This window comes from Centroberyx affinis, unplaced genomic scaffold, assembly GCF_046629955.1.
Source record: "Centroberyx affinis isolate AG114_WGS23_722 - 3 ecotype Tasmania unplaced genomic scaffold, CSIRO-AGI_Caff_v1 ptg000376l_1, whole genome shotgun sequence".
In the NCBI taxonomy this organism is placed as follows: domain Eukaryota; kingdom Metazoa; phylum Chordata; class Actinopteri; order Beryciformes; family Berycidae; genus Centroberyx; species Centroberyx affinis.
This window is the reverse complement of record NW_027279045.1, coordinates 20891-45391: the sequence shown is the minus strand read 5'-3', so window position 1 is coordinate 45391 and position 24501 is coordinate 20891. Positions and strand designations below refer to the sequence as shown.

Here is a 24501-nt window from a genome sequence, read left to right as displayed (position 1 = left end):
GAAACTCAGCCTCTGGGTGTTAATTCCAGTTTTAAGTTGCCATCTTGAGATAACACCAGCCTTTAAATTGCCAGATTGTGGAAAATCCAGCCACTGTGTTGCCAGGCTGTGGAAAATCCAGCTGCTGTTTTGCCAAGCTGTGGAAAATCCAGTCCTGGGTTTGCCAGATTGAGACTGACTGAGTTGAGCACCGAGTTCCCAGTTTGCAATTTCTCCAGCTTTGGTGTTACCAAGTTTAATTCCATGATAAACCATTTATTTTGGTAATGATTATCACAGCCGTTTACAGTGTAACTTGTGTTGCCCAGTTGTATTCGGTGCAGCCCAGTGGTTGCCAGGTTGTGTTAAAACTAGTCTTTCTTACTTTGGCAGCCATGCGGGAGTAGAGGGCGTTCTGGTCCTGTGCTGAGCTCATCTTCTCCCTCCTGACCATCTCCTTCAGGCCCACACTGTCATCATCCTGGAAGTACCGCACACGCTCCCCGTCCACATGGGTCTCAATCTGCAGCAGACACACAGAGAGAGGGAGAGAGAGAAGGATGTGATCAAGACTGAAAGACACAAAAAAGAAAGAGGAAGATAGGCAAAGTGGTAATCAGGAAAATAGGAGTACATTCACTGGAAACAAGTCAGTGTGTCAAAAAAAAACTGTCCTAAAAAACAAAATCATCCTAGAGAGAGGAAATGAGAAGAGGAGAAGCAAAAGAAAGGGAGGGAGGAAGAGAACGGAGACAGAGGAGAGATTAAGAGGAGAGAGAGAAAGACACAGACCAACAGACAATCTGAGAGAGACAGACAAAGACAAGACAGAGAGAGACAGTCAGACAGAGAGAAAGAAAGTGAGAGTGAGAGTCAGAAAAAGAGAGAAGGAGAGACAGACAGATGGTGAGAGTGTAAAGGAGAAAAGGCCACTTCATTAATTTATTATAACCATAAACAGAGAATGGACTGGAGAGCTGTTTACATTACACTCATATAATCTCAATGTCAGGTGGAGCGCCTGCTCTCATTACACACACTGATGAATACCAAAAGACAAGGAATAAAGAGCGGGAAGCAAATCTCTGTCTCTTCTCTCTACTAGAAATACTATAGCAGGAAGGATAGAAGGATAACACTGATCTGCATTAGAAATTAATGGGAGATGTGCCTCCAAAAATCCTACAAACCCTCGGGAGATTTACCAAAAAAAAAAAAAAAAAAATCCCATTCCTCCTGTCCTCCCATTTCCTTCTCTCCTTCCCTCCCACCCTTCATCACTTTCTCTCTCTGTACCGCTTTCTTTTTCCGTCGTCCTCCGTGGGGCTCCTGAGGTCCGGAGGGGGCGTTGACTGGCCAGGCGCGACCTGAGTGGTCCGTTCTGAACAGTAGCACTTCCTGCTCCTGGTCGTTGGAGCGTCCTGGGACCTGAATAACCAAAACAAAGACAGGTCATTATCAGTTTAGGTTTGTCTTCAGTATTTATAAATACAAACGCAAATCATGTACGGGTCTCTGTAACCTCTAGGCCACCCTGTTGCCCAAATATCTCTAAAATGTAATAATAAATATATGAAACATCTCTAAAATGTTATCGTGAATCAAGAGCTATCAGTGAAAGCTCCTGTGTCAAAGGCTTGTCATCATAGAACATTACTCTGCCCCACTTTGCACTTTACAAATCTGGTGTCAAGGTCAGACCACACACACTAAAAAACATAAAGCTTGACATTTGTGAAAGGCCCATCTCCCAGACGGACAAAGCATTTAGCTGCATGATGACCAGCAGGTAGCTAGTAATAATCGCGACAACACAACCAAAACAGAAACGGCTCTTTCCTTTGATCTTTGTCAGCACGAATCTACAGATGGCAGCCCAAAAGTTTCAATTTGAGGTGTTTTACAGAAAAGCATGTTCTCTGTAAACATTTTTAAGGCTACACACCAACTGTAATATTTTAAACTCGACTGGAGTTTTGAATAACCCAGACAGATTTTCCTGTTCACCAACACACAGGTTCTGATGCAACCCAGTTTGCATGAGCATCTATGCAGAAAGGCAGCTTGGATGACAGAGGGGCTGGTGAGAATGTGGTTATGTAACTGGTTATCAAGTGGACAATTCTTGGCACCCCCACCCGTCCACAGCCGCTCTCCAAATATACTCATCCACTCTTTTTCAGTGCTTACGTTTGCACATAGCATTATATCCAATCGTTTTTACCCTCGCCTTTGGTCTCAACAATAGATTCAAGATGATGATGTCTGGCCCTCCAGGCTTGAAACGGCCCACTCAGCAGCTGAGAAAATGAATTGCAGTCAAAGTCAAAGGCTCAAGTAATGTTTTGTCACACTGAGTCAAGTTTTGGGGAGGAAAAATACTCAAAAAGTACTAGTTCTAGTCCCTAGTGTCAGTGAGCTGACATGGGACTAGAACTCTACAACAATAACTAAATGCACAGATGCTTTGCCTATATCTTGTTCATTCTTTTTGTTCCACTGTGTTGATACTTGAGTATAAATGTTCAACAAAAAACTGCTGGTCCCGTGATCGCAGAACTGGATTACTGCAGTTAAACTTAGCTGTTATTTGACCTTATACAATGTATTGACTTTCTCATATACAGAATGTCAGCATGTAAGAATGCACCCAATCCATACTTCTCTGTAAATATACAAATCTAACCTATTGCAAGCCTGGGACAGTGAACCCACTGAATAAACAAACATCATACACACACACACACACACACAAACTCAGCAAATACAGATATTCACACAAACACAACTGTTTTCCCATGGGTGGGTGGGCTTACTGGCTATTGTCAAAAAAAAAAAGAGTCAAAAAAAGATTAGACCTTGATAATAATGTTACGCAACATCCAGGATATTGTGAAAAAACCCCAACAAATGCCTCAAATATTACACTAACTCCAACAAATTCCAGTTGAAAACCCTTTCCATCAGAAAAATTAATTTCTATCAGAAATGAACAGGATTATTAAAACATAAACCCACTGCCAGCAGTCTATCTGACGTAAGCATAAATTCACATCATGTTGGTTGCCTGGACATGGTTGAAACCCCGCTGCTTCAACCTTGTGCTCATTTGACACACCAGCAAGCATCATGGCACCGTGAAACTTGGACATGAAATTTATACAACAGGTGATAAAATACACAGAACAAAATGCAGGTAATGCAGCACACACAGATGTATTTTGGTGTGTACTGAAATATATCTAAAAACAAGCTGTGATTTTTATAATAAAAACTCTTCTTCACAGTTTACCACTGACTTGTTGGCCAATAAGAATACTCCTTACCAGTTGTTAACCAGTCAGAAGCCAGAGAGGCAGTGATGGCTAGATAGCGAGAAGAGCGGAGGGGAGAAGCAAGCTAACTGAAAGAAATGAATTGACACTGAGGAGGAGGAGATTCTTGTTTAAATGTTACAGTGAATGAGGATGACTTGAACAACATCATTCATTTGGCAGCATTTTGGATTCATGAGAGCTGACGTGCCACAATCTCAGGTATTCAGAGGGAGAGAGGAGAAAAACGGAGGAGGAGAGGGGAGGCAGAAAGAGAACAGTGGAGAGTGATTTTTGCTGGGGCTGTCAGGACAGAGTCAATGTTCTGGCTTTTAGACTGCCTACATGAAGACTGAAGTCCAATCTGACAAGGTAGAGACAGACAGACAAAAATAAAAAATAAAACAGAAAAGGTAAGGTAGTGGCATAATAGAAAGAAACAGAGACAATGAGGGAGATTGCCAGAAAAAAAAGAGACAAATAGAATCCTGCCTTCACTCCACTGGCCAGGGTTTGGCCATGCAAGGCTCTACAGACATTTAAGACTCTAGCTATGAGACAGACAGGCAACAGCACAGTTAAACTCTGTGAACAGTGGAGGCAAACCAAAAGTCTGTTTCCATACGACGATAGACTGGAGTGTGTATCAACAGCACTCCAACTCTACGAGGGGGGCAGAACCTCTCAGCTGATAAGCACATGACAGTACAAAATGATGACTTGAAATCTGCCATGAGGATCTCATCCTAGTCTTTGAATTTGAGCAGGACGGCCTTACAGGGGATAAATCAGGCCTGAATCGTATGTGTATGTATGAACCGCTGATAGCCAAATGATCACAGCCTGCTTTTTATAAAGTTCATTGGACGCTGCTCATGTCGGAAATGAGCCGCCATTTGTGAGCCTGTGTGAAGCCATAAAAGGCATTAGCTGTGCCAGTGAGCAGAGATACACCAGTGCTGAGGTGTCAGGGCGCAGCCATAACTCTCTGTTAATTATCTGTACTACTGAGCCATACAGGATGGCACACATAATCTCTCTGTATCCCTCTCACTCTGTCTCTTTCTGCTACACATACACACACACACACACACACAGGGGCACACTCTGAATGACCCCAGGTAGGGCAGTGTCGTCAACACACTAGAAGACATTTGTTTCCCATTAGGGTCTGCTGAAATACCGAGCAGGAGCGGCTTTTATACTGACAGTCAGATGTAAGAGCTGAGTGGAAAAGAGACTTCAAACAAACAAATTCCTTTTAAAAGCAATAAGACATAACAGCAGCAAGTTATTTAGTTTCATTTGAAGATGAGTGTGTGCGAGTCACTTTTCTTGCCCGCATGGCGAGAGAGATGGATGCTGCAGTAACCTGCTCTGTGTGTGTGTGTGTGTGTGTGTGTGTGTGTGTGTGTGTGTGTGTGTGTATGTGTCTGTATGTGTCTGTGTGTGTCTGTGTGTGTGTGTATTAAGTAAAGGAGAGATATAGCTTTGGGTGTTTGGATTAGGATTCAGACTAGGGGAAAGGAAAAAGAAGCAGCCAGCAGATAAATCTGACAAAGGGATTCTCTGTGTGTGTGTGTGTGTGTGTGTGTGTGTGTGTGTGTGTGTGCTGGGGTGGGAGTGTATTAGCATGTATTCATACACTCCCAACATGCATCTATTTATTCATGTGCGTGCGTATGTGTTTATATCTGTGTGATTTGAGAGTGTGTAGATATGCATCTGATTTAGGATTGTGTGTATGAAAATCTGAAGTGTGTGTCAGTGAAGCGTGTATCAGTCTGTGTGTGTTGGATATAAATCTGTGGGAAACGGCACTGTGTTCTTGCGCAGATATCAACAGAGGGGAAAATAACTCAGGAAAGACAGCAGGTATTTAGAGAGGGAGAGAGACAGATAAAGAGGAGAGAGAGGGGTGCAAAGGTGGGAGGGGGGCAGAGAAAATCTCTATTTTCCAGGTAGTACAACCGCCTCTCCATTCTTCCATCTAATCAACCTAATCAATTGTTATTTTTATTCCTCTTTTTGAAAACTATGGATTGGTCTCTATCCATTGTTCGTTCGTCCATCCATTACACGTAATATCTCACACTACTAATCAGATTTTTACCAAACTTGAGTAAAGAAGTGATGCATCATGATGATGTTTATATAGCAAACCATGTCTATGTTGTCTATGTCGGTAAAGGAGTGGCGTACTTCATAAACTGATATAATGAATAGGGATGGGACGATATATTGAAATTCAATATATCATAATACAAAAATTGTACAATACGCAGTGTGGGCTGGGAAAATTAATCGCAATATTAGCTACAATTTATTCTGCTGTAGATGACAACTTGCTCGTCACAATTTCACAAGCTCTCCATCGAAATTATATTATTAGCTCTTAATGACATTATTAAAATGTTGTTTACATTCTAGCAAGCCAATGCCATCACTAGAAAGATTTGTGACTCAAAAATAAACCAAATTCTGCACATATGCTTTTATTTACTGCATCGTATCGTGAACCCCAAATTGCGTATCGAAATGTATCATGAGATAAGCATATCGTCCCATCCCCAATAATGAGTGTGTGAGACACACCCACATACAGCATCCACCTACCTGGTTTGATTTAGCTGTTTCTGTCTGCTTCTGTCGGGCGGCGTGGTTCTCCTTGGCTTTACGAGCGGCCTCCATCTGGGATTTCAGCTTCTCAACCAGGGCCTGACATACACACACATTCAAAATGTAAGAGGTTCAAAATACAAAAACCCCCCAAAAAAACTGTACATTTCTACACCTCTTTTAGCATGCACATCCCATCATAAGTTCATGGGTTTAACAGTCCAGAGTCATTCAATATGAAGTTAATAGTGGTGTTCTACAGGGTCTTTTGCATCACACAATGAAGACAGTAATGCCAAACAAAATAGTGAAAACAATGAAAAACAACAAAGATTTTTTTGGCGGCAGATTTTCTTTCCTGTGTCAAAATTTAGAATAGGACTATATAGTAGTGAGTGCTGGTGAATACAGATCCTGTACATAGTGTGTGTGAGCATACGTGTGTGATATCTACCAGACATCTGTCAGCTAAAAGGCTCTGAGACTGGACACTACACTGTCAAGGGAGACACTATCTAAGACTGAGAGAAAAACATCTGTCACACACACACACACACACACACAGACACACACACACAGACACACACAAACCTCTTAAGCCTTTCTGCAGTGACAGATGTCGATGCCTTTACTCTATAGGGCATAAAAGCCAAGCGCATCTCTGTTAAAGGCACTTATCTAACATACACACACACACACACACACAAAGAGGTCGAGGAAATATCAGTTTTATTGCTTTGTTATGTAGTGAGCTGCTGGATGTCAAGTTAATACCCTTAGCATTATAGATGTGTGTGCGTGTGTGTGTGTTGTGTAACAGATAGCTCTTTAATACTCTCTATAAAAGATCCCAATGGCACTCTTGGCATTGACACATAAGAAAGACAGATAGAGGGGGAGTGGAGTGGACAGATCAATGAACACTATAAAATGAATAAACCCCTTGATGTGTTTTTGATCAAAGCAAAAAAAAAAAGGTAGATGCAAGTGCGCTGAGACTTCCCGATAAAGCCGAGGCTGGTGAAGAGAGATTCCACCCTAAAACAGAATTTAAGGGTGACCAATTCTCACCCACAGTTGAAGACGAGAGAATCACGACTCCTTTGACGATGTTAAAAAGATGCTGCTCTACTGAAAGTGAATGGGAGCAATATCAGAACTTAAAGCTCACTTGGATGTAAAGGCTAAAAATAAAAGCACTAAAAACATTCATAGTTTTGGTTCTTTGGTTCGTAGAGAGCTGTTCATGCTGAGAAATACTTGTATCATAGGGGTAAAACATATTAATTCTGTTTTAAATTGGACTTTCTCTTCGGGCACTGTGGATTGAATCTGTGATTCTTTTACAAGCTTGACATGCTTGTATCTGACAAATCATCCAAAATTCTCCCAGTGTGTTCAAATGCAAGAGATCAGTAAATATAACATGACAGTAATTTCAAAAACCTACTGTACCAAAAAGACTTGTGTGTGTGTGTGTGTTTGTGTGTGTATGTGTGTGTGCGATTGGCCATGTTTCATTGAGGTTTGGTAGGGTTACAAGTTATAAGATGCAAAGTAAATTGGGGCACCAAGGGGTAGCAGTGACGACCAACTCACCGTGTTTCCCATGATCTCTGCCTTCACCAGCTTGGCTCCCAGCCTGTTCATCTCCTCATCTGTCAGCAGTGGAACCTCCTCTTCCTCCTCTTCTTCACTGTCACTCTCACTCTCACTCCTAGGTATGAAGTAAGAGTAAGTGGTAGGAGACGGAAGGGGGGAGAGACGTGACGGAAGGGAGAAACAAAGAGACAGAAAGGGAGAGAGTCAAGTCAAGTTCGAGAAACAAATGCTTCCCCCCCTGCATTCTTAACAGGAAAACATTCAAAATCAAATGTATCTGCCAAATTAGTTCATGATTATTCCTCAACCACATTTACACCGCATTGGATTTATCGGATAGGATCTCCATTAGCTGCTGTGCAAAAAGCCACTATTCTTCCTGGTGTCCACACATAAATATCACATACAATTACAACAGGTAATAATAATGATACAACAATAATGTATTAATTTACTTCCATTGTTTCATTGTACTATAGCCACATTCCAACTCAAATTTTCCCACAATAGCTTGACATCAAATAATACTTAAGTTTATTTATGTTCCAGCTTTTCATTGCTCTATATACAGTATAACTGTACATTTCATGGTATTAGTTTGGGTGTAAACAATGTGTAAACAATTTGACTGGGTATGGGTATTTAATATGGTACAAGACATGCAACATACACCTAGCCCTGCAGTGACCACTTGTCCAGTGACTGTCCATCTCTTTTCCCTTACCTCACCTTCATTAGCAGGATGTAATAAAAATGATTTAATTATTCCACCCCAATAATACCTAAAAAGCATTTAATGGCGACCTTAAATGTAACCGTTTGGCCATTTTGTTCTGGGTTCTCACACTGTTTATCTGTTATGATTCATTTGACTCAAACTCTCAGAGTGTCTTTGTGCCCCAGGAGATCACTGAAACACTGCCTGGGAGGACCTGAACTGCAGCCGGGGAAGCGTTGTTCCGGGCTATTACACTTCTCATAGCCTCATTTCCTTTAGCTACGAGACAGCAGTCTCATTTCATGCTGCTGGGGTTTTAGATGCTGGTTTACCTAAACAAGTTAGCCTAATGACGCAAATCACAGAACAACTAAGAAGGCTGTACCCAGTATTAGTGCTCTGACATCTGGACTACTGCACTGCTATGTAGTGGGGTGCAGCAAAAGCTTAAGATATATTCCTTTGATTCAAATTCAGTTTCTCCCCCTAAAAGACCATTGGGGAGGGTGGGGAGTCAAAATGGAGGTTGGTGACGACGACTGTCCTAGGCTATTACACTTCTCACTGTCCAATTTCCCTTTCCTATGAAACAAAATCTCAAACTCCCGCACACAGCATTGCTAGTGAAAATGCATGCATTTCTGAGGCAGCAGACTTACATAGGTAACGATGGAGAAGGTTAACATGACAAGGAGAAAAAGAGAGAGATACAAAGACGAAGACAATTACAAGCAAGGAGAGGGGGAATGGGAGGTGTAGTGAAATGAGGTATGCTAGTGGCACTGTGTGAGTGAGAGAGATTGAGAACTGATCAATGGTGCTTTGTAAGGATTGAAAATCCACTGTCCACTGACTGATAGATGAAGTCAAAAAAATAATTCTGCTTTAACAGCACTATGTCAGGAGGAGAGAAGAAAGACTGAGAGAATTGCCCTGTGGGGAGTCATTTGAAATTTTGGATGGAGGGACCGAAAACTTCCAGACAAAGGACAAGGTCAAGTGTGGGTGTACTAAACATAGCTCCTCAGACAGAAACAGTATGGAGTATAAATGAGTTGAAGGCTGAGAGTTCAGATACCTAGGGAGTTTTGTTGGGAACACTAAAACTAAAAGCAGATAAGCACTTTGAGAAATCTTGCAGATTCCTTGAAAGGAATCGAGTACATAATTTGGAGTCATAGCCAAGTTTTATGGAACAGGTTACTGGGAGAAAATATCTGATAAAGGCTGTAATGTGTATATCTGTATACACCGGTTGCGTTGTGCCAGCAGCACGTCAGCAGCATGTCAGCAACACATACCAGACCTCTGTTTGTGTCCACACTGTTTTTTTTTTCTTGCATTTTAACCCTAACCCTAACCCAAGTACACAGCCGTGAAATACACAACCATATCAATGATGTATTCCAGTTTCTGCTTAAGTATGCCTATTTTGGACATTTTTCCGGAATGAGACAAATTTTCTCCTGCATGCAACAAAAACAAAAGTTCCCACACAGAGTTGCATAGCCTACGGTTATTCCTAAGGGAATAACTATTGCTATACAGTGATTTTTTATAGTTAGCTCGGTACAGGAAAAAATGATCTTTTTAAGGCAACACAATAAAAGGTTAAAAATCCCAGACCTTGATGACGTCGCTGCAGCTTCGTCACCACACGGACCTTCTTGAGGAATGGTTGCAGTTTTCCCAGCATCCTTCTCTTTCTTCTGCTCTGGTTTTCCCCGCACCTCGGATTCCTGAGCTGGAACGCTGCTCTTCTTCCAGGCCGGAACGCTGGTATTCCTGTGATCCGAGTCCTCGTCATCGGAGCTGGGTTTCAGGAATCCCGTGGATGGCCGAACCGGAACTGGAGCTGGGAGACACTCTCGGCCTGAACAGGGAAGAGTGAATAGGGAATTCATTCAGACTTTAGAGGAACTATTTGAAATTTAAATTCTATTCTCAAGACATTTAAGAGAAGGATTGTTTTGTGTCACAATATAGTACATTAGAACAGGATATATCCTTTAATATTTGGTACATGTTTCATGGCTGAAATCAGTTTTGTGCATTTCATTTACAGTGAAAATTGACTGTTCAAGTAAGCGGAATGGGAACAGCATGGGATTGGGAACAGAACATTGTTGTTGTTATTTTTCAACCATAAGGAAATAGAGCAAAAACAAAGTAGAACCCACATGAACTGCCATGTGACCCACAAAGCTGTTTACTTCTGCAAAACTTGACTCGGTCGTCTACTTGACGTCAACCCACCTCCATCGCTGTCTTCATCCTCTGTGGGCTTGAGGAAGCGGCTTTTCAGTGATCCAAGAGAGAGGGAAGGTTGGCTCCGACTGTGTCCAGAGGAGGAGCTCTCACTGTAGGGTTGACAGTCGTCTCGCTGGGGCCTGTCTGGAGCTCTGGGCCTGTCTCTTTCTCTGTCTCTATCCCTGTCTCTCTCTCTGTCTCTCTCTCCATCTCTATCCCTGTCTCTCTCCCTGTCTCTCTCTCTGTCTCTATCCCTGTCTCTTTCCCTATCTCTCCCTCTGTCTCTTTCCCTGTCTCTCTCTCTGTCTCTATCCCTGTTTCTGTCTCTTTCACCATCTCTATCCCTCGTTCCGTCTCTATCTCTATCCCTCTCTCTCTCTCTGTCCCTTTCCCTATACCTGTCTCCATCTTGGCCTCTCTTTTCCTTCTCCCTCTCCTCCTCTCTTCCAATACGGTGTCTCTCTCTGTCTCTGGGTGAAGAGTCTCTTTCCTTCTCATTTCTTCTCCACCTCTCTCTCTCTTCCCCGTCTCCCTCTTTTCTCCTCCATCGCTCCCTGGCCTCCTCTCCTTTCCTCCACCCCGCTCCTGCCATGCCGGCCCCTTCTCCTCCTCTCCTCTCTCCATATGCAGCTTTCTCAGCATCTGCCAGTCGCTTCTGAAATTGCTCCATGGACTACAAAGGAGAAATACATGACATATTAACAAACATTAACACTAAAGAGGCTTTGCAGTTGCGTCACAAATCTCCTAGCAACCACATCTGGTGCCATCATAGAGGCCCATTGGAGAATTAGCTGTGCGCAAATAAATGTATCACAACCAGGCTAGAAAAAAACAGATATCTGAACAACATGGTGGTGGTGTGGGTGCAGGTTCATTACATTAATGTGATACGTAAAAGTTAATGGTGGAATAAAGTAGATGAGATGTGCTTCCAAAGTGACAGTAGGTTACTGTGACACAGTAAACTGTTTTGTCTTTAGCCTTCTGGTCCCAGTCTCTACTGCAGCATGTTGTAGCTTAACAACAGTCAGCTCAGTTAAACTAAACAAACAGTTGTTTTTTTTGGTTTTGTTAGCTACTAGCTACTAGTCATATAATTGTGCCAAGTCAAATCTGTTGACAACAAGAGAGAGTTATTTAGCTGACCACATACTATGGTTAGCTAGCTAACTAACAAGCTGACATGATGACACAAATCAACCAGATCTATCAGTGACAAAATGATCTGTCAAAAACAGAACAAAAATCAACCATGTCTATTCAATTCTGTTGAGATTGCCAAAGATGTTCTCAGATGTTGTTGCTAAAAGACATAAATGCTTAAGAAATTCACACACACACACAGAAATACGCATGCACTTATTCAAAAACACACATCATGAGTGATGTGGTGCAAAGACAGTTTGAGAGCTGTCTCTGTTTTATCAGAAGAAACATGCATGCGCGCACACACACACATACACACAAATGAGGTGCAGAGCTGTGTGAGAGTTGGTACTGATAGAGGGAAAAATACACACACACACACACACACACAGTTCTGACAGTGACAGCTTCTCTGCTGTCTACTGGAGACACAAATGCTGACACCACAGCAAGGGACTTAACAAAGGACACTGGGTACTATATGTGCATATGTGTGTGGTTGTGATGACAGACAGCAAGGACAGATAGATGAAGAATAAAACAAAGTATCTAAACACACATTCCTCCCACAGTGAGTGTGTATGTGTGTAAACTACAGATTTATGAGAGTATCTGAGATGTCAGCAAGTCAAAGAGTATGCGTGTATTTACAAATACAGTCTATAAATATATATGGTGTATGTATCTGTCAGTGTGTGTAAATCCTTGATCGGCGATTGCATTTGCCTAGACATGTAAGTAAGTCAGAATGAGTATGAATTAATCTTTCCATTTACAATACACTGAAATTTACTCAATATTCGAACGTGTGCGCTGGCTTGTGTGTGTATCGGTGTATGCCTGTATATATAGCATGTGTGCATGTGTCATGTGTGAGTGCTGCTGGTGTGTCATCAGATCTCACTCCATATCTCTGGGCCACCACATCGTTGAGGCTGCGCTGCTCCCTCTCTGCCTGCTCCTTCATCCTCTGGAAGCTCTTCCTCAGCCAGCTCAGACCACCGTCATCTACCACTGCCCCTGGGGGGAGGGAGGGAGGGAGGGAGGGAGGAAGAGAGTGGAAATGTGTGAATTTGAATTAATACACACGGAGAAGTGCATATTTGTTCATTCCCATCCAAAAAATTCCCATCCACAGATTTTTAGATTGTCAAAGAAACCAAGTCTAAACCTCCATTTTGTATTTTTGTGAGTCTGTCTCTGATGTCCATTGCAAGCCATGTTTGTATTTACATATTTGTCTGTCTCTCCAGTCAATAGTCAGTAATACTAACAGGCATGAAGTGCCATGAAGTGCCCGCCCCGGATTAAAAAAAGAGATGAAGAGAGGAAGGTAATGGGAGACAGGGAGGGATGTAGCAACCTGAAATTCAGAACATACTGTAGGTTCTTGGCATCATTTGAAAATTCACATTTTAGATTAGAGCAGGAAAGGAACAGGGGTGTCACAAAAAAATAAAAGAAAGAAGAGGTGAGAAAGTTGGAGGACAGGAATTAATGTTGTTTTTCCTGAGAACCTGAAAATAAAAAAAATCCTGAAAAACACATCAAGCAGATGTAGGAAAAGAGAGCAGGAGACAGAAACAGGAGAAGAAGGGAGGCAAAATAGAGGTAAGGAAAAGGCGGGTGAGAAAAGGTTGAAGACACTCAGGAGTTTTTAATCTGTGGGAAATCAATGTTTTTTCACAACAACTTCCCAGAGAAATGGGACATGCCAGAGATACTGGCCAAAACCACAGGTCAGTCTGGGTGGTCAAGGTCACTACTGAGTCAGTGTGAACCGTTCGCTGCACTCCATTCTTAAGCTTTTCACCCTAAATCCCTTCTACAGAATGGGAAGCGAGTTCGCCCATTAGTGAAGATGTAAAGCAGTTGGGATGAGAGGCACAAGATCAAAGTGCAGCCAATGTTTCAAACGCACAAATACATACTCACACACACACACACACACCACTCTACGTACTTCCCCTGACCCCATAATTCAAACCCAAGATAAGGAAAACTACATTCCCTTCTTGCACACAGTTTGAACGGGAAAAGCAAGTGTGTGTGTGTGTGTGACTGATGTGCTTCTGTCAGCTTATTCTGCCATGCTGTTAAAACGAGGCTTACTAGGGACAGGCCACACCAACTCCAGAGGGAAGTGTACTTACTATGTGGAGATAAGAGACACACACACACACACACCTGCATTTGCTTGTCAGCTTAAAAGAGCTTAGTCCCTCTCTCTCTGCCTCTGTCTGTCTGTCTTTCTGTTTGTCTCTCTGTCCGTCTCTCTCTCTCTCTCTCTCTCATAAAATCCCTGACTCAGAATCTGTCTCTTGCTCTATCTGTCCTCTCTCTCTTCTGTCAGTCCTCTATGTTCAGCCTTCTGCCTACTTTATTTGACATCTAACTATTTCTTGTTTCTAACTTAATATTTCAAAAACACAGATGCATCTATCATTAAAAACAAAATGTAAGCAAAGGTCTTAAGATGACTCATGACTTTAACAGTAATCTATAATGTGCTTTACTTTCATGTCCACAATCATTTGGAATGAGGTGTAATTTTTCTCAAATGGTGGATATCTCATTTTGGAATTAAACTCTTCAACTAACTACTGCCATTTGAAACAGACAAAGCTGTGCATCCCCACCTTAGTTCTCCTGCAACACACCTGAATCTAATTTTGAGCAGTGGTATGACTGGTAGAGATAACCACACATCTCTTTTTGATGTGATGTGTTTTCAGTGAAGTTCAGAAACGTGAACGTGGAGATGAGGTCACTGGAGGTCTACCCCAGTGGCGCCTCAGAGGTAGTGGAACACCAAAGGAAAGAGGGATTACGCTTGTCTATGTTAAAAAAAAAAAAAAAAAAGAGAATAGATTTATTGGTGTAAACCAATAAGCCGTGCTGTCTGCTTGGGGCGGGCGCCTGTGAGGGAGACGGCCAAGAGTTCACAATGTGAGACACATACACACACACTCATACATATATAAATCCTTGACAGGCAAATGGAGGGAATGAGACAGAGAAGGAGGAAGAGAGACAGAGAGAGAGGGAGAAAAAGAGGGAAGAATGATGAGAAGCTAAAGTGGGGTGATTAGTGTCAGTGTCCCAGTATTTCACATGGCAGGAAGGGTGTTTGTTGTTTTAGAGCACAAGCCAGATGTTTGAGAAGCCTCATCTGGATGAATTAAAAAGACAGTAGCAAACCAAGACACACATACATATATTATATGTCAATATTCCTGTATATGAGCAAACTATCACATTTATTATGTGATTTATATTGCACATTACACAATATTCCAGTACATTACAGATGCACATGTTTAATCTCCCTTACTTCATTTGCAACATTTCAATCACCTATTCCAGTCTGCGGATATAATATTAAATTAATTAATTCGAGAAGTCTATCATGTACCAACACCTGGGAGAGGAGAGGGGACAGACAGAGGAAAGGACTGAAGGAGGACTGAAAAGAAGGGATGAGGTGAAAAGGAGGGAGAGAGTGGGAGAGACAGAGTGCAAAGCGCTGTAAGAGAATGGGGGAGGGTGTACGTAAAGTGTGGGAATGTGGAGGAGCCGGCTGACCTATCTGAAACGACGATTTTCTTATCCGGAGGGGAATGGTGAGGCAACAGTTACATAACAAGTTTAGAAACCAAGTCTGAAAGTTAGGGCAACATTTTGAAGCAACGGAAAAAAAGCAGAGTTGGTTATGTGTATATGAATTCCACTTGCGATAACATTAACATTTGCACAGAATTTCTTCCCTTATCCAACTGTTTTGGAGACTCCCGTGGCTTCGGGGATCATCTGAGTTATGGGTTATCAGCTTGCTGGCTTACTGACAAGTAATAGAAGCAAAACTCCTTCTCTGTAGTTTAGTTTGCACAACATAAACACCCACAAAGAGGCAAATAGTGCAGATGAGGCAAAGGACCAAATGAGCTTCAAAACACAATCTCACCTTACACCTGATACAACACATTCAAATTAAGGTGTACATAAATTAATGGCTTCTACGATGGATTTTTCCCTGCATGATAGGTACATTGGCTCTGATTCTGAGGGGCTGACACCAAAACATAATGTTTATGGTTCATATTTTAGATAGCTGGACGGCTAGCGTGGACGGCTGCCAAAGACTATTTATAATTTTGCTATGTAAATGAGCCTTGTTTCATGAGCGCATAGTGCTTAAAGTTATAATGTTCAACACAACTGCCACTTGAATGCTCTGTGAAGTGATGCCTTTGCTGCGTTGTGATATTTTATAGATTCCTGTAGGGAAATTCTTTTTCTTTTTGCTTGTTCCCCTCCAGAGGAAAGTCAGAAGTCGGGTTCAGATATAGAACAGCAAACCAGGAGCTGATAGGGAACCAGTGTCTTGCACAAGGACACTTCAGCAGGGTGGATGATTACCGATTGAATAACGGTCACCGTCCTCATCACGGCACCCGGCTGCCTCTATGGTCACTTCTCTGCCTTCTGGGTCTCCTCCATCAAATCAATGCTAATTTCCATGAGAATATCCTCAAACACTGTACTGAAGCCGTCTACACTGTGCCTGTAGAATCAGCATTCAGTGGGGTTTATCTGAATGGAAATGTCTGTTCTACTGGGGTCTGTTATCACCTCTCTTTGCTGCAGTACCAGCCTTCTCCTCTGGGGGCAGACCGCTCCCTCCATCCTTCCAGTATGGGTTCAGCTCGAGCTTGTGCAGACCAGCCTGAGGGAACCACAAACAAACACAGACACACACACATTTGAATCATTTCTGTATATCCACAACAGCACAACAGGGGCACGTATTATAAAGACAGAGAAAAAAAGAAACCCTGCAGACACCCATGAGCATGCACGCACACACACACACGGGTTTTGTCTGTTTCTCTGTCCAACACTTCTCAGTGGGATGCCCTCTGTTGCCTTGGTAACCATGGAGTTGGTAAAATGAGGAAATTGACTTTCACAACCTTTTCATAAAGTGTACAGTACATGTACACACACAATCACTCTTTTTCTCCCTCCCTCTCTCCCACTCACACACACACACACCTGTTCAATGGCCTGAGCCTTGGCTCTCTCCTCCTCTTTCTGCCGTTCTTTCTCAGCCCTCCTGTCTGCTGTGGACGTGGTTCTCATCGTCAAGAAGTCAAAGGTCATCCACTCATCTCTCTACAGGATGGAGAGAGCAAGGGAGGGGTGGATGGGTGACAGACAAGACAGACAAAGAGAAAGAAGAATGTATAGATCGAGGGAAGGTCAATGAACACTTCATGACATGAACACACGCACACAAACGCACACAAACGCACAAAGAGTGTGTATACACAAAGAAAAAAATCAACTATTACATCTATTACAAATTTGAATCAAAACACTCTGGAGTCAAACCTGGGATAATGGTTAGAGATGTGATTTTCTTTTCTATACACTTAAGAAAACCCATTCCTGGCCAAAAACCCATACATATAACATCTAACAATTTCTCCAAGAAAGATCAATCATTTTGTAGTCCTTTCAATAACTAGCCTATCCATACATACATGTCTGGTTTTGAAGATCTGATACCAATGACAGTAAAATTCAAGTGTAACCGTAGTCTAAGACTTTCAGCCTTTAAAAAGGTACAATAAGTACAATTTTTATTGTCCCATAGCTCCAAATGAGCAATATATCCGTGGGGGGTTGATAGGGTTGTTGATTAATACCAATGACTCAACAATTACTTCACTAGGTGCTGAGATTTCTGCCTTTCAACACTCACTTTCCAGCCCGTACTGTTTTGGAATGAAACCTCGCTGCCCACTGGAATTTCAAGACTCTTCCAATCTCCTTCCCCCATGTACTCGCATTCTCAACATCTAAACGATGGAGGACGGTGCTACGAGTGAGCGACTGGCACCACATTTTGTTCTCAAGCCAAAGAAGCAAATGATGAAGCGGTATTAACATTACAGCATTTTGCGTCGTGATACATTACCTCTTCACTAGGCCTAATTAGCGAGCTTAGTCATCTCTGTTGTGAAAATGTGACTTATTTGTGCCAACCACAGGCCACCGCAAGCTGTGCCAAAAACCTGTCAATGTTGTTGCAATTCATTAGTCGCATAGATTACTTATTGTCCTTTTAATATAACACATTTCCCACAAGAGGCTGATACAAACATGTCTAGCAACAGCCTTGTTAGACAAATTATCTCAAGCTACCAAAGATGCTCTGCTACAGTTGAGATGTGTTTGTAAATCCTGTTACTAGTTGGCATCAATGTGTACTGTGGGTCAGAATACAACGCTTTTCCCTACAAGGTAATCTTGTCTGTCTTACTATGGTTGTGCGATCTTCCTCATGGAAGGAACCAGCAACATGGGGAAAGGTCGAGGATGGTTTACTGAGGTATGAACTATGATAAAATTAGAAAAATAAGTTGGTTATTTGATATCTGATTTTTAAGTCTGATAACAAACATCAAACGGGGCACATGCCCCTTCATTGTGAATGGACATGACACTAGCTGATTCATGATTATTCATGTACACAAATGAACATAAACTATAAAGAATGAACTGCCCATGATCTTTGTAATAATGTGAATTCTTTGTTTCAGGGTGAATTTTCGCTGTTCCTTCAATCAATTGCCAGTAAATTCTTAACAGGATATGGATCTTCATCAAATAATTGCTGATCAATGAAATTGGCTGCTCAACTGGAAAGCAACACTTTAATGGTCTCTAGTGTGTGTGTGTGTGTGTGTGTATTTTGTATGCATGTAAGCCTCTGTGAGCCTGGTGATTGATAAACAATCGGAGACAGTCAGCAAACTAAATAGGCCCCATTAAGGCCAGAGTCTATTGATTAGCCGCTTTCCCACTGAGCGCACAGTGGTAGCAAGTGCACAGTCTGCACGTCTCACACACACAAACGTTAATTTGTTATCAATCGTGTTATCTTTGATTCAAATATATAACAATATTTGTGTCCACATAAGCTGCTGATGTGGGAATAGGAAAATTTGTGATGAAAATAGAACAGAAAATATTAAAAAAGATGTAATCATTATTTTATAAGTGATTACATGCAGCTTGGCAGGAGAGCAATACTGAACTTGACTCGCCACTGGAAACGATTCAAATACGATGTATCTGTGGGACTGGGTAGAGGGAGGTACCTGGGCATTTTGGGCCGGGCTAGAGTTGCTCTCTGCAGGCTTGGCCTCAACAGGAATCTGCCAGGCTTTAGCAGCTTTTGTCTCCACCTCTGGCTGGGCCTCAACCCACTCCCCCTCTGAGTCCTGAAAGACAGAGAGAGGATGAGAAAGAGAGCGAGAGATAGAGAAAAATAGAGATGAAGAAGGAGAAAAGGAGAATGAGCGCTGATGTCAAAAAGGAGCAATGGAAGAAAAGATGAAGGAAGGAGGAAAGAGGTCTAAGGCCCAAACGCACTGAAAGCGATAATTGACGCGCCTCATTTGACGCGCGTCAATTGATGCTCCTATGGCGCACTGCAGGCATCAGATTTGAAATGCCAACACCACAGAACCAGCAGTATTTTGGTAAAAGGTCGCTATTTATATGTAGGCAGGCACAAGTTTGTATGCTTTACAGATACTCCCCGTTCATTTTCTATACATTTCTATTTGAGTAGCCTTTAACGTTACGTTACATAAGGCAGGAGGGCAACTGTTGGGTGCGTGCTGCTGCTTTCCTCAGTTGGTTGGCAGCAGAATACGGTAAAGCCACTGGGGACCAGCCATCTCATTTCATCTTTTATTTTTTCTTCCAGGTGGGTGAAAGTCACATAAAGCACAGCTAATCATAACTCTATACTATGTTAATTAATTGCTGTTGTTAGGTTTATGTAGCGAGTAAGTTTTATGACCAGTAGATGTCAGTAAACGTTCATGACAGATGATATGGGGTGGGTCTGTTATGCTAACGTAACTACCAAGGCTCTAAGCTTTTATTTTTCTTATTTTCAGTAGGCTATCTGACATGTGACAACACAGCAGTTCAGATCTATAGCAGTATAGCTGTTGGCAGTGGTAGTTGTTTTCGTTTAGCATTGCAGAATTACAATTGTACTGTTCATAAAGTTTTAAGCTAAGCTAACGGTAGCTGTCACCTGTTGCCATAGTAACAGTAAACAGTCAGTAGTTTGCAGTCATATATCACAGGTCGTTTTTGGACTTCAATGATGAGCTTCTCCTCGTCCTGCTTTGGCTGCTCCTCAAGTCGGCTGGCTAATGTTAGTTTTTTTTTTTTTTTTTTTTGGTGGCCGTCTAGTTTGATCAAGCGCTGATGTCAGCTCCCCGCTACATATCACTTCTTCTTCTTTGGTTTTACCGGCGGACTACACCACCTACTGTCCCGGAGTACTCTCCAAACAGGTACTGCGGCTGCAGAAAAAACTCCTCATTTGACGCTCCAAAATCGAAACAAGGTCGGAGTAGAGGCGTCAAGGCAGTTTGGACGCGCCTCATAACGCTTTTGGTGCGCGTTCGGCCATTTAAAACAATAGGTGTACTTCAAAACGCGCGCGTCAGACGCTTTCAGTGCGTTTGGGCCTGCTTCCATTCTTCTCATCATCAACCTGGTTCCTACATTTCATGGACCAGCATTTGCTCATTACACATTCATTATATCTCCTTGTATGAAGTGTCTGAAATTTAATTTTTGCCTCACCTGCCAAGGTCTGGTAAACTAAAATAATTTATCTGCCACAAACAATTTTACCGGCCAAAATAATAAATATTATTTTTTCGTAGAAATATGTCGCCCTACCTGATTTCAATGCCATTCTGTGTATAAAATCAGGTACTGTGTCTTAATTTAAAACATTTTCATTCACTTATACAATGGATCAAGTTTGTAATTTATCAACAAGTGCAGCAGAATTCAAATTACAAGAAAGCATTTTGAAGTGCAGTTTCAAAGTTTGAGGACAGGTAAAGGGCAAGTACTATATAACTGAACTGAGGCATTAAAACATTATCATCTCAAAAAGTTACCAGCCAGTGTGGCAGATGATCCTTATTGATTTATCAGCATTTGTCACTTAGCAGGTGTTAATTTCAGACCCTGCTTGCATTGGACATACTGTGCAACATGGCTTATGTTCCCACCTCTGAGCTGTCATTGGAGACGTCTCCTGCCGCTGCTTTCTTCTTCTCCTTCTTGGCCTTCTTCTTCTTCTCCTTCTTACTCTTTTTAGACTTCTTCTCTTTCTTCTTCTTGCCCGTGACAGAGACCTCCTGTGGGGGAATTCAGATTTAAACAAGTTTCACACCTGGGGTTATAGCTTGTTGTTAAGATGCAGTAAATTCCAAGAGCCAGTCCTCATCTATGTCAGTTTATCCAGGAATATGCATCTCCAGGATGGCACATCAACCATGTTTTTTTGTGATATGCGCATGCATGTGTGAAACAGCTTTGGCTCTTACCTCTTCTAACTGCTGCAGCCGCTGGTTGACATCAGGGAGCATCCAGGTGTCTTCTCCTCTCTGCCTCTTCAGCTCCTTCCTCTTCTCTTCTTTCTCATACTGCTGCTTGGCCTGGGCAAGAGGATGGGAGAGGAATAAGGAAGAGTGAGGAAGGGAAGGAGAGAGAAGGGGACAATTGGAATAGATGGAAAAAGTAAAATGGCTCAGAGAATGATTTTTAATGGGTAAGTGTGCCTTTGTTCAGGATTGATATGATACACTTATCATATGAGGCTCATGTTGATATAAAAGACAAACATTCCACAGCAAGTCCACAAAAGCAGACACTTGTGAATGGAGCAATACAGGCCGCACACCGGCCTGATATTGCAGATTAGAATCATGATTTTATGGCTCCTAACTTCCAAAGAGTTTTTCAGTCTCACGGTTACTATCTGCTGTCTTATGCAATAGCAGTAATGTTTAGCCTATATAATGTTTATTTTGGTTAAGTTTATGAGTTCTTCATATGTCAATTCCTCTTCAAACTCAGCAGAACAAACTGGACCCATGTATACCTTTGCTAATGACCAATATAACCAATGCAATAACCACAGGTGAGCTGGACAGAAATTGTGTTTACACACTTTCCTCCTCAGCGCTTTGTATCTCTCCTCTGTATTGCTCATCTCCAGAATAGGAGGGGGGGGGCATGTGGCAACAGTGTAAACACAGATGCTCAGCAAAGAGATAACGCACAATTAAGGCGGCATGTGCCTATGTGATGACAACAAAGAGGCTGAGCTAATCTTATAATTGGACACTGGGCACACACTTGGACGTGACTGTAGATGTGGCCATTAAATAAAACCTCTGAAAAAACAGATTCAAGGCTCTTATCGCCTCCAGCAGTGTTTGTTCTGCAATTTCCTGCCTGCAGTCTGACTAACAGGATCCCACCAACCCGTCCACATACAGGAACACACAAACATTTTCCACAGAGAGTCTGCCCATTCACAGCCCTGAAATACACCGTTTACCTAATGACGGCTCCGCAAAAACTACACTACTACGTAGTGATGCGCATCTGCAGCTAACGTAACGTCAAGCTTTCGTAAACAATCTGAATCAAGCTGGATATTCGGTTAGCTTAGTTGTTGCACTGTTAGCTTACTTAGCTTGTTAGCGTTTGTTTGGGTTGAGCGGGATTGATTTAAACCGTAACTGAGACCGACGTGATGAACCATACTTCACATATAGAGTCGCTGTAAACAACATGCACAGCTCATACCTTTTCTATCACATCTTGGCGTGCTTTCCGCTTATATTCCTTTCTGTCTTCAATGCTGCTGGTACTTTCAAAACTGCCTCCGTACGCAGCCATGACACTGCCGTAAATATGTTTTCGTTAAACGTCGTAAAGCGTTTACGTCAAGCAAGCAACGACTCTTGGTGATTGTAGTGCAAAAGGCTGCGCTACACAGATTACAGATGAAGAGGTTGGCCAAATCTCGTTCAAATTAAAGAATTGAACCAATAAACTAAACTAAAATGTTACACATTATACATCCCTCTGGTCACTCCCATGATAATAATGTGAAAGGTGTAAATAATATTTTCACTTGGCTATATCCACTCCATACAGGTGCAATATACAAACAGTAACGTTAGTAGCCTGCAAATCCACAAGGATGGACCAATACCACATTTTCAGCGTGAAGAGACTTGGTGTAAATGCTAAATTTTGCGGACACCAAGTATAGGCTACCAATCAATCAATGTATCAATACAGGTGGAATCCATGCACAGTAGCCTATGCAGAGACCTAACAATGTGTGAGAAGCAAGAGAGGCAGGAAATGGAAGTTGCTGGTTGCCATTATACAAGGCACATGGTGAAGGACTTTGGTGTTGGGTATTCTATATTGTATTACTCTGTAGGCTATTATTCTGTGATGTCAATACCCTATTTTTGCTTGGTATATGTCCATTAATCAGTTACTACCAGTGCATTAGACTACATTATATTGGTAGACTGTGTGGGGACCCACAGGCAACAGGCCTGTAAATCATTTTGTGTCTAGTCTTTAGCATGTCAAGAGAATAAACAGCACAGCTTGTTGTCCAGTTTAGGACAAACGTGGTTTGACACTGGATCAGGCTACTAATGGTCTTTAAATGAATGAGGGGAAAGCAGCCTTGTGCTTTCGATCTTGTGCTAAATGTGTCCCTGCCATGCTGTGGAAACTTTTAACTGAATTTACAGGAGAAATTCACACAGTTCATTACTGCATCTGTCTCTAGTGGGATTTTTTATTTTGTTTGTTTTATTTCAAGTCAAATGCAACACTCATAATTACACGGGTTTCAGGTCATTATTAGAGGCACAATCCACCAGGGAAACCACTGATAAATATTACAGTTAGCCTATTTCAATAAAAAGCTCTCTTGGCTCCTGCGAGCTGACGGTTTTAAATTCACTAGCAGCCAGCCAGATCAATGGGCTTCGCCTGGGGGAAACACATCTTGAAATCTTTAATTATCTCTCCAAATGTCAAGTGGCTATCTGCTGCCAGACTCAACAACAACAATAACACGCGCACAACAGCACCAGCAGGCACGCGCGCGCACACACAAACACAGTCTCTTTCCCTCACGCATACTCTTGTGCATACATATTATCTCTCTCTCTCTCTCTCTCTCTCACACACACACACACACACACACACACACACACACAGCAGTGTGCTTCACAACAATCAATAAGCCACCGCCGATAAAATCACCAAACAACCGTCAGACCCCCGCCTCGGTCCTGTCGCTCACATTACGGTCCGTTTGTCTCCGCGGGTCCCGGTGGATTGAGGAACCACAGGGGTAATTTACCGGGAGCCGCCGGCCAATTACCTACCTGCCACATAAGGGCCACACCAAATAACCGGGCTGCACTCTGCCGCTATCAATAGCCCATTATCCTAGGATTCATTCTGTCTTTACAACCGTCTGGTAAAACGTATCTTCTTAATAGGCTGTAGAGAGTGTGTGTGTGTGTGTGTGTGTGTGTGTGTGTGTGTGTGTGTGTGTGTGTGTGTGTGTGTGTGTGTGTGTGTGTGTGTGTGGGTGTCTGTCTGTGTATGAGGGATAAGGTGCAATCTTCACTGCTAAGACTCCCGTGCCCGGGCCAATGCGGTCCATGTCAGAGTAAAATTGTAGTGATCCCATCTGGATTACTTCCCTCACCATACTTCAATGCTTTGAGGCCAGATGGCAAACTAACAATGTTGAAATCAATTTTGCACCCTACAATAATGTTGATCCACGAAAACCGACACAAAAATCAATGCTATTTCAATTGAAATTAAATCATTGATTTAACATCAATCAACATTGAAACTAAAATTAAGCCTTCTTTCTAGAAAAAAAAACATTTTCTATTTTTCATTGTTTATACA

General features: G+C 42.2%; 1 protein-coding gene across 2 annotated transcripts in view; it reads right to left on the bottom strand.

Annotated features, from left to right (window-relative positions):
- The window catches only part of cwf19l2 (CWF19 like cell cycle control factor 2), a 33106-nt gene extending 9053 nt beyond the window's left edge, over positions 1-24053 (bottom strand). The window contains exons 1-13 of one of the 2 annotated variants that reach the window (XM_071515887.1): positions 23961-24053; positions 21072-21182; positions 20754-20882; positions 18801-18923; positions 16687-16806; positions 16264-16357; positions 12536-12651; positions 10489-11155; positions 9859-10105; positions 7512-7629; positions 5910-6011; positions 1276-1407; positions 365-502 (exon numbers count right to left, since the gene is read on the bottom strand). In XM_071515887.1, coding sequence (XP_071371988.1) covers positions 365-502; positions 1276-1407; positions 5910-6011; positions 7512-7629; positions 9859-10105; positions 10489-11155; positions 12536-12651; positions 16264-16357; positions 16687-16806; positions 18801-18923; positions 20754-20882; positions 21072-21182; positions 23961-23969 — 2106 coding nt within the window. In that variant the 5' untranslated portion in view covers positions 23970-24053. Of the gene's footprint in view, positions 1-364; positions 503-1275; positions 1408-5909; positions 6012-7511; positions 7630-9858; positions 10106-10488; positions 11156-12535; positions 12652-16263; positions 16358-16686; positions 16807-18800; positions 18924-20753; positions 20883-21071; positions 21183-22341; positions 22435-23960 lie in introns of those variants that run through there. The other variant, XM_071515886.1, reaches the window with a different exon arrangement.
- Between the last annotated feature and the right edge of the window lie 448 nt (positions 24054-24501).